Source organism: Chironomus tepperi, unplaced genomic scaffold, assembly GCF_022539635.2.
Source record: "Chironomus tepperi strain 1889 unplaced genomic scaffold, CSIRO-AGI_Ctep_v1 contig_343, whole genome shotgun sequence".
NCBI lineage: Eukaryota > Metazoa > Arthropoda > Insecta > Diptera > Chironomidae > Chironomus > Chironomus tepperi.
This window is the reverse complement of record NW_027226465.1, coordinates 354,793-364,606: the sequence shown is the minus strand read 5'-3', so window position 1 is coordinate 364,606 and position 9,814 is coordinate 354,793. Positions and strand designations below refer to the sequence as shown.

At 31.2% G+C, this 9,814-nt stretch overlaps 3 protein-coding genes across 3 annotated transcripts; 1 reads left to right on the top strand and 2 right to left on the bottom strand.

Annotated features, from left to right (window-relative positions):
• Positions 1–1,779: 1,779 nt before the first annotated feature.
• Positions 1,780–4,374, bottom strand: LOC139093842 (transmembrane protein 201 homolog). Its single transcript, XM_070644694.1, has 3 exons — positions 4,054–4,374; positions 3,559–3,882; positions 1,780–3,500 (listed from the first exon to the last, which is right to left on the bottom strand). Exons 1-3 carry the CDS (start codon positions 4,143–4,145, stop codon positions 2,018–2,020), a joined length of 1,899 nt encoding a protein of 632 aa, XP_070500795.1. The 5' UTR covers positions 4,146–4,374; the 3' UTR covers positions 1,780–2,017.
• A 500-nt stretch (positions 4,375–4,874) lies between these two features.
• Positions 4,875–8,375, top strand: gb (solute carrier family 7 member genderblind). Its single transcript, XM_070644699.1, has 4 exons — positions 4,875–5,059; positions 5,182–5,400; positions 5,479–5,578; positions 5,894–8,375. Exons 2-4 carry the CDS (start codon positions 5,194–5,196, stop codon positions 7,102–7,104), a joined length of 1,518 nt encoding a protein of 505 aa, XP_070500800.1. The 5' UTR covers positions 4,875–5,059; positions 5,182–5,193; the 3' UTR covers positions 7,105–8,375.
• LOC139093848 (uncharacterized) lies at positions 8,097–9,794 on the bottom strand. Its single transcript, XM_070644700.1, has 3 exons — positions 9,658–9,794; positions 8,966–9,602; positions 8,097–8,900 (listed from the first exon to the last, which is right to left on the bottom strand). Exons 1-3 carry the CDS (start codon positions 9,698–9,700, stop codon positions 8,390–8,392), a joined length of 1,191 nt encoding a protein of 396 aa, XP_070500801.1. The 5' UTR covers positions 9,701–9,794; the 3' UTR covers positions 8,097–8,389.
• Positions 9,795–9,814: the final 20 nt, after the last annotated feature.

Below are 9,814 nucleotides of genomic sequence, written 5' to 3'. Positions count from 1 at the left end.
CAGAAGTTTTTCATAACAGTCATATGGTGGCCATATGACATCCAAGTGACAATTGTTATGGCAGCTAACATGAATGGCAACCATTTGTACGCCAGATGACAGCCAGTTGACTGCCATGAATACTTTGAGCCTATCGGGGTGATATTTCTGTTTCATGAAGGCATGTTTCATACCTATTAGGGTAGACTTGTATGACGAGAATAATAGTAACAGGAAGGTATGGAACAGACTTGTTGGTACTCGTATTCGCGTCAAATTCATACAACGTCGACGATTCACGCATATGTTTTCTATTTTTTGAAGAGCTTACGGCATTGGTTTTCTTAAACTTGGCACAGTATATTGCTTTACATAATTTGGAACAGAGCTCGAAGTCGATTCAAGCTTCATAAGGAGTCGAGACAACTTGAATCGACTTTTCCATACAAAATCTGAGTCGAATTTGAACTTTGGGTAATACTGGCTTGAAATGTATCTTATCATTCAATTCTTTCAATCTTCATAGGATAATAGAGTTAAAATTACTCGCCAAGAGTTAAATCAACTTTTGCCCTCAATACTGGCTTAAGATGAGTCACATTCATCTTACCGTAGACTACAGCATCTTACCGTAGAAACAGCGACGTGGCGATGACATAGCAAACACATTATGTTATTCGGAGATCGTTCGCTACTCAAGGATGTTTTCAGCTACAAGATTCTTTTCCTACTCTTCATCAATCTCTTACATCTCCTCAAAATGCTTCTCTAACTCACCCAACAGATGAATAATCCACAACAAAAATTTTTCCCTTGATACCAATTGAAGTCAACGTCAAAAATACTCAATCATGCAATCAACCAAGAAGTACTTAAATATTATTTCGAAATGATACAACCATTCATTCATTCATATTCATTCCTTCACATTGACTTTTATATTTCTATTTTCCATAACATAAAAAGCCATCGAGGACAATTTTTTCCTCTTTCCTTATGAAAAGAAGTAAGTTCCCTTGCTGCTGTTGTTGTTGCTCTCATGTGCCTTTTTAATGATGACGAAAAATCTATTCATAGATAGACATTTTCAATATCTCATCTTTAGTCATTTATGGTTTTGAATTTTATTTTATGATGGATGCAGGATGGGGATGGCATTGAATGGAGAAATTATTTATATTTTTTCTCATTTTTTATCGTCATTAATATTTTAAAATTTTGTTCTGTTTCGATTAATTTTAAGTGCTTGCTGAGTATTGAAGTTGTGTACTGGATGTGAAAAAGGAAATGTTTTGTGACTTTATTTTGATGAGGATACCAAAATTGAAGATTTACTTTGATTGTTTGTCATTCAATATGTCCAAGATTCAACTGTCAATGGTTTTGTATAGGTAGGCACTTGAAAATCTCATTAAATCTTGTCTGAATTTAGAAATTTACTTTTTAACGGAAAATCAAAATTCAAAAAAGTTCAAAATGAAGCAGAAATGTGATTTCTTAAAAAAAAGATTATTTTTAACGGAAAATTCAAGATTCAAAAAGTTAAAAATAAGCAGAAACGTGATTTCTTCAAAAATTTGCTTTTTAACGGAAAATTAAGATTCAAAAAGATCAAAATGAAGCAAAATATGTGATGCAAAAATTTAAAATTCTAGCAACCGTTAAAATTTGAATTTAAAAAATCCGTTAAGTTTCAAAATAAAACAAAGTTTCCAAAAATACATAACAAGACCGAATTTTCATAACAAGGAAGCCTTAAAATTTCTGAAATAAAAAGTTTTCAATTACAAAACACCCAAATTTAGTATTACAAGAGAAAAAATAATAAAACTTTTTTATTTACAATCCTATTTTCAACAAAACATTATTATAATCACAAAATATTATATCATACAATAATTATATTCATAATTCAGGAGGTAAGTTGCTTTGAATAATCGTTTATAACCGGAAATATCTTATTCAAATCCAAAAACCAACCTTATATAATTGTTTCGTAGTTTTAATTTCAATTCATTAGTTCCCAAAAATATTTAATTTATTTAAAAAATGTGTTGTTAGCTTCACGATATTTTCTAAAACTGGTATTAGGGTTGTTACTATAAGTGCTATTAAAGAAATTGGGATGTTTTGGCTGATTGAAAAATTCCGTATTGCTAAAAAGCGATCGACTTGGTGGCATTTCAAAGATATTTCGTCGATGACTTGCTGTTTGATCCGAAAACAGCGATGTTGCATCTTCATGCGTCATTGAGTCTTCTCGTGAATTTTTATCAGATCCATCAATCGTACCCAAACCTGATGACTGTGATGAGCTTCTTGACATCATCGGTTTTGGTCCATTTAAATATTTCTTTTGTGGTGATTGCCAATATCCACCAGCGACCCATGAAGGTGTTGCATTACTTGTATAGACTAAAGGTGAATGAAGACGTGGTGGTGAAATTAATTGAGCTCTAGTTGATGTACTAAAGAGACTAGCTACAGATGGTGCTGGACTATCACAGCGACTACGTTCGAGGGAAAAAGGATTTGAGTATTGACTATTATTAAAGTCTTTAATTGTTGATGTTGATGAGAAGACATCATCATTCTTATCTGATAATTTTAATCGAGTTATGTCATTTTGTACTTGATGACGATCAGCAGTCAAAACTTCCTTTGTGATGCTAAAACTCTTATTACTCAATATGTCAATTGGCTTTGAAATGTCATGTTTAATTGTACTGTTGAGTGTTTTGACTGGATCGGCATAGCTTGTACGAAAACTCGATGAAAGTCTTGATGACTTTGAAAATACAGTCTTGTTACTTCTATGATCGAAAAATGAACTTGTGTCAGACATATCAACTTCTGTGTCTGATTCTTCTAGCATTTCTGTTGGAATTTTGTGAAAACTTGTATTATTTGTCACATCCAGTTCCTCCTTCTTTTTCTCCTTAAACAATAAGATCGATGAAACTATCAAAATTATCGACATTGTTCCTCTTAAAGATGATTCATATTTAACATCAAATGGAACCTCATTAATCATCATTTTTGTTGCCCATAAAGTCATTGATATAATCACAGGAATCTTAATAGACTTAAGATTATTAAAAATTAAAATTGAGTTTAAAATCAGAGCACATATAGCGATTCTATCAATATCTTCAAAAAATTCATTAATTTTCATATCCTTCATCCAATTTGTTATCATATCCATAATTGTATAAACGAAAACTTGAAAATGATTAGAAATGTCTAAAATCTTTTCGTCATTAGTAAATGCTGGCAATTTGACTTTCATATCTCTTATGAAATTGGCAATGCTTAAAAGTAAAATTATTGTTGTGATGAAATAGGAAATGACTTTTCCATCGTCGACTATAATTTTGGCAGTTTGATTTAAATTTTTGTTAAATTTAGAGCCTAATTGAGACAATTTGGAACCGATGAACTTTGTCTTGATCTTATTTAATGTCTTGTTCAAGTGTCCTTGACAGTGGTTGCATAATTGATAAGAATCCTCCAGTTTTTGTCTGTAATAGAGATTTATAGGATATAACTAATGCTGGTGGACATAAGATTAGTTCTTACCGAAATTCTTCAATTTCCTCGTCATAATTATCTTCACATCGAGGTCTAAAGTTGGCTAGTTGATGAATTTTAAGTTCCTGATTTCTGGAACAAAATTCGCAGAATCCATTGCTGGCTGGTTTTTCTGCATTAGATCTTTGGCAGTAAGCATTTGTATTAAGTTTTGAGTAGTGCTGCTCGGTTATTTCCTTATTATAATTTCCATCTTCCGTAAATCCATTATATTGTTGACATTTTGGGCATGTAAAGCTGTTCCAGTTATCGTAAGGCACTCGCAAATTTGTGTTACAGAACCAGCAGTTTACCTTAATTGGAAATTTTTTTCTGGAAGAATAAAAAAATGTATTTAAAAGATCCAGTCAACTTAATATCGAATTATAAGCCAAAACTAATATCAAAATTGCAAAAATCTTGATTAATCAACTGCAATTAACTTTAATATCAAGAATTTTCAGATCCAGTAACTTTGCGTAATTCATAATTAACTTAACTAACCTCAAAACTAGTAATACATTGAACAATCCAAATAACGTTAGACTAGCGAAGACTGTTGATGCTATTACCAAGTTTAGATTATAATTAAGCATTCTATTATCCAAGATTGTTGTTTAATTAGCGATTTTGTGCCTTTTCCAATTTTTCTTTTTTACCGCTTTTCTTATTTCTCTTAATTTTTGTGTTTTTACTAATAGATTTTATTCAAAAACTATGTGTTATTATCACTTAATGTATTATTTTGTAAATTATATCGATAAAATCACTAGAAATGCACTAAATTTTACTAAAATTAATGTTTTTTAGAGTTAAAGTTTCTGTTTCAATATTTTTCAAATTTGTGAGTTCACTGGCCCTCGTGAGATTTTTGAATTTCAATTTTCCGTTATTTCAGTTAGCATTTTTTTCTATAAAAATGGTATTGTTGTTTTTTGTCTGACTGAGTGAAAAAGATGCAATTTGGATTTTCAGGAATTTCGGTGGTTTCTCATTGATTTAGATAGTAGAACTGAGTTTATATTGTGATTAAAGTGGTCAAGGATGGTCTAAAAATTTTAAAGTAGAATTTTAGAAACGAATTTTTAATTTTTTTGGATTTTAATTTTTAACGTCTAAAAAGTATTCAAATTTACTAATTTTTGAGTAGAAAATTCAAATCGAAAAAATCCGTTAAACATAAAACATCGTCCACGTGACTGCAACATTCAAAAACCGTTAGAAAACGCTTTAGAAATGTATAGATATATCTCAAATGCAGCATAAACTTTATACATTTATATCAAAACATTGTACTTTGCGTAACTATCCCCCTTCTTTTCTCATTCTCAAGAAAAAAGTGTGTTGATTTAAGTCCATGTGAAAATTTCATCATTCATAAGTGTGAAACTGTTTAGGAAATATCTTTTAGATCTTAAATGGAAATAATTTAACAAATCAGACATAACCGTTGATATCATAATAGAATTGTCAAATAAAATAAATTCGTGTCAAGAACAATAATTTGAAAGTAGGCAATATCAATATTTTGTCATAAGTAGAATTTCACGCTTTTTTAAAAAAAAAACTTTTAATTGACAAATTTACTTATTTAATTTACAACAAATTAATTAATTGTTCAACTTCCCACAGTAGTTATAAGTGATGCCTGGCATTTTAGAATTAAACAGTCCAACCGAGACAGTTATGGAGCTCATGTCGCCAAACGATAGTGTTAAAGGAATTCCAGCAATACCAAATGATGATGAGCCGAAGGAGCGTGTTAAGATGAAGAAGGAACTTGGTCTACTGGAAGGATGTGCAATCATTTTGGGAATTATTTTCGGATCCGGTATTTTTATATCACCAAAAGTAATTATATTGTGACTCTTTGTTCCTCGTATGACAATATTTTTAAAAATAAAAAATGCATTTTCATTTCTTTTACAGGGAGTGATTCAGGAGGTCAATGCGCCGGGTACATCGTTAGTGATTTGGACATTATGTGGATTGTTATCGATGATTGGAGCATTATGTTATGCTGAATTAGGTGAGTAGAGCAAGGATGCATTCACAAATGATGGCAATTTAGTGGTTTTTTAAAGTTCAAAATTTAACGTTTTTCAAAATTTTAAAATTTACCGGTTTCCTAAAACTCAAAGTTTAACGGTTTTCTAAAATTCAAAATTAATGTTTCAAAATTTAACGGCTTTCAAAATTTTAAATTGTACTCAAATTTCAAAAATTCAAATTTTTACCGGCTTCTGAACTAAAAACCAGTCCTGCATCATATGTGAATGTTCTCAATACATTTCAATTAATAAAAGTTAATATTAATTTATTTTAATTGATTCCACAAATCAAGGTTGCTGTATTCCTAAAAGTGGTGGCGATTACATGTACATAAATGAGGCTTTTGGCGACTTGCCAAGTTTTCTTTACATATGGGATGCGACAGTGATTTTTGTACCGGCAACGAATGCAATTATGTCCCTTACATTTGCAAATTATGTACTGCAGCCATTCTACTACGGTGAATGTAAGGTGCCCGAACTAGCGTCTCAATTATTGGCAGCAGCCACAATAATCGGATTGACATTCCTCAATTCCTACAATGTTAAGGCAACAACAAAAATGCAAAATATAATTATGTTCACGAAAATTGCTGCACTCGTGACAATCATCATTGTCGGTATTACTTACATGGCATTAGGTCACACAGAGAATTTTGATAATGCATTTGAGAATTCAGAGACGGATCCAGGAAAATTGGCCGTTGCTTTTTATTCTGGTATATTTTCATATGCTGGATGGAACTACCTCAATTTTATGACAGAGGAACTACGTGATCCTTACAAGAATCTACCTCGCGCAATTTACATTAGTTTACCATTAGTCACAGTCATTTACGTGCTGGCTAATGTCGCATATCTCGCTGTACTTACACCACAAGAAATGATTGCAAGTAATGCAATTGCTGTAACATTTGGTGATAAAGTCCTTCAATATGGATCATGGATAATTCCAATTATGGTTGCAATATCGGCTTTTGGTGGACTTTCCGTACATATCATGACAAGTTCCAGAATGTGTTTTGTTGCTGCTAGAAATAAGCATATGCCTGAATTACTTAGTTTTATTAATGTTAAGCGATTTACACCGACACCATCATTAGTTTTTCTGTGCTTATTGAGTCTTTTGTACTTATTTATTGGTGATGTTTATGTCCTTATCACATATTCGAGTGTTGTTGAGACATTCTTCATTATGCTTAGTGTAACTGGTGTTTTATGGTTCCGTTATAAGCAACCCGATATGCCACGTCCTATTAAAGTCAATATTATTGTTCCAATCACATTTGTGATTATTTGTATATTTTTAATTCTCGTACCAATATATCAAGTACCAGGTGAAGCTGGTATGGGATGTTTAATAACCCTTATGGGTATTCCATTTTATATAGCTGGTGTTGCATGGAAAAATAAGCCAAAGAGTTTTCAAGATAAAATCGATAATTTCACGATAAAAATGCAAAAGCTATTTATGAGTGCCAAAGAGGAAGTGGACATGGAGTAAATGTGAATAATGTGTGTGAATTTTTTTTTTTTGACCATAATGCAGTGTTGTCAAGACATAAAAAATTAGTTCATTAACCGTGATAGAATTGGATGAAACAAATTTTAGGGAAATTTAACAAAGTAAATTAAGTGTGCATAAAATTGCTCAATACGTAAGTCAATGAACGGGTTTGGACAACACTGCTTTATTGAGGTTCGCAAAATTTATGAAATTTTGTCTGACAAGTCAATGAAATTTGGCCTTTTAAGACCTCTAATATTGCCTATAATTATTCATGGGATTAAAATTGGTTGGATGTGATGAATTTAACGGTTATTATGAATTTGAATCTGTTTTGATTTTCAGTTCAGATTGCTGTTGTATGGTTTTCGATTGACAAATGTGTTGTAAGGTTTTATACAACTCATATGCATTTGTATGGTTTTCACACAATATGAACTTTTGTAGGGATTTAATTATTAAGATCATTTTAAATGACATCACATTTGCAATTGTATGGTTCTAGGAAATTATTTCTCAATGAACAAAACATTTGTATGGCTTTCAAACACAAATTCAACTCAAAATGACCAATTATCATATTTTTTAAAGCAGATTAATCTCTAAATAATCTTCCAAATTCCATGAGTTCAATCAACTTTAATCCCCAATACTTAATCGTATAAGATCAGGGTTAACACACAATAATTTATATATAAGGTAATGAAATCAGTAGTAGACGATCAATATAATTATTCTCAGCCCTGAACATGTTTAGAATCTCAAGAAAAAAATCTTAAATGACATATTTACGTCAGTTTACACATTTTTATCAGCACGTCGAATATTATTACTTAACTTCTCATTTTTTAAGAATCTTCTTTTTTAAATTGACTAGACCGATAATGCAAGAAACAATTTATTGTACAGTATGAATGAGTTTTTTATATATTCGTAGTTTTTAGTTTTACATAAATTTTCTGTTACAAATTTAACATAAATCTCATAAATTTATCCCTCCGCAGTTTTCTTATGTACGATATACGATAATTAACAAGGTTTTTTTTAGAAAATAATATTTAATTAATTTAAGTTTGCTATCATTTTTGTACGAATTCAATAGCTTGATTTTCTGTATTTGATTTTCGATTGAAATTAATTAATATATTTTGTATCAATGAGCACAAATGTGCTCGACCAGACGGTTTCAATTGACCCACATTTTTTCGTTTAATTAAAAAATTTATGCTTTATGTATTTTTAATAAAAAAATGAATTTTTTTGAAGACATAAAAGAGTTGTTCTACTTATTGTTCCTGGCGTATCTTGGTACAAACTTCTTAACTGGCTGAATATCGATGCCACATTTTGCTGAATGAAGTTTAAGACCTTGAATATTCTTCATTACTTTCTTGCAGACCTTGCAAGTAAGACGAGAATGTTTGTCTTCTTGATGCTTATCCAGTGCTTCCTTATTAGGGAAAAATGCCTTGCATGGTTCGCATTTTAATGGAAGTGAAACATCTGATGGCTTTAACTTCTTAATCGGTCCATTGTTAACTATTGGATCTCTACATTTATGCATTGAAAGCTTCTTGAAGCTCTTATCACATCTGGGACAATTTTCGATGACAAATCGTGGCTTTTTGTTTTCTCTTTTTGTTGATTCATCTGGTGTTTCTGTTGGCTTATCATCAATTATTGGTAACTCGATAATTGGTTCTTCCAATCTCACTTTCTTTGGTGAAGATGGCCCGTCGTCGTCGTTTACAGTTATGGGTTGGTTTTGTGAATTAATGTTATTTTCTTCGTCACTGGAATGTTTTAGAGATTAAAATGAGAACATAGATACTAATAAGTCATCAAATAAAATTATTACCTATAGAACTCGACAAGATCTTCGCGTGGAAATTGGAAGTATTGCTTGCGCTTGTTAGCAGCCTTTAAATCTTCAGCTGCTTTATCATTTCGAGCATTTTTCACTGCCGGAAAATTAATAACTTGTTGAATCAGCTGTAAAGGAGGTCTACGTATGATTTCAATTACTTCTTCATTATTTGTACTTAAAATTTCATCCGATTGATAGACAAAAGCTCCTTCACTTTCTCTTACAGCCTTCTCGATTTCGTCCAAAATTGATTGATCAAGTTCAATGCCCATAATGTCATTCAAAAGGTTTGAATCTTGTAGATAGTCAGGTATTTTAAGCAGCATGAGTTTGTCATCAGGAACATTTTCAGGTATAATTTGAAGAATATTATTTGAATCTCCTTCAGTTAATTGAATGTCATCCAGTGACATTTCCAGGAAATCAGCCTTCTGATTTGGAGAAGTTGAATTATACAGAGAATCAACAAGCTCATGTAAGCTATGATCTGTGCAGTTCAAGTCATGACATGTTGATATTTCTTGACAATTCTCTCCAGAGTCATTTTCATCTGCTAAATCACCAACTATATCGTCATTCAGCACAGAATCTTGTAACAGCAAGTTCTCACAGCTCTTAAAAGCCACTTCTAGGGTATGAAAATTTAAAAATTTATCAAAGTTTGAGTAAAATTTCAGTTTTACCTTCTTCAGCTGCAAATTCTTGAAGTTCCAAGCTATCAGGCATGATTGACTATTAAAACAGAGATGTATCTATACTTAAAAAGCTTAATTAACTAATTTAAAACACGATTTTGAAGTTTTTAGCCATCAACTATTTGATCTACTAAAAATTTGGGCT

Excerpts from the sequence above, each read along its gene's own strand:
- gb (XM_070644699.1), top strand. The coding sequence starts at position 5,194 with ATGCCTGGCATTTTAGAATTAAACAGTCCAACCGAGACAGTTATGGAG. Across the intron at positions 5,401-5,478 it reads GTATTTTTATATCACCAAAA|GGAGTGATTCAGGAGGTCAA; the intron begins GTAATTATATTG and ends TTTCTTTTACAG. Across the intron at positions 5,579-5,893 it reads ATTATGTTATGCTGAATTAG|GTTGCTGTATTCCTAAAAGT; the intron begins GTGAGTAGAGCA and ends CCACAAATCAAG.
- LOC139093842 (XM_070644694.1), bottom strand. The coding sequence starts at position 4,145 with ATGCTTAATTATAATCTAAACTTGGTAATAGCATCAACAGTCTTCGCT. Across the intron at positions 3,883-4,053 it reads AATGTATTACTAGTTTTGAG|AAAAAAATTTCCAATTAAGG; the intron begins GTTAGTTAAGTT and ends TTATTCTTCCAG. Across the intron at positions 3,501-3,558 it reads GAGGAAATTGAAGAATTTCG|ACAAAAACTGGAGGATTCTT; the intron begins GTAAGAACTAAT and ends TCTCTATTACAG.
- LOC139093848 (XM_070644700.1), bottom strand. The coding sequence starts at position 9,700 with ATGCCTGATAGCTTGGAACTTCAAGAATTTGCAGCTGAAGAAG. Across the intron at positions 9,603-9,657 it reads AGAATTTGCAGCTGAAGAAG|AAGTGGCTTTTAAGAGCTGT; the intron begins GTAAAACTGAAA and ends TTCATACCCTAG. Across the intron at positions 8,901-8,965 it reads GATCTTGTCGAGTTCTATAG|TGACGAAGAAAATAACATTA; the intron begins GTAATAATTTTA and ends AAAACATTCCAG.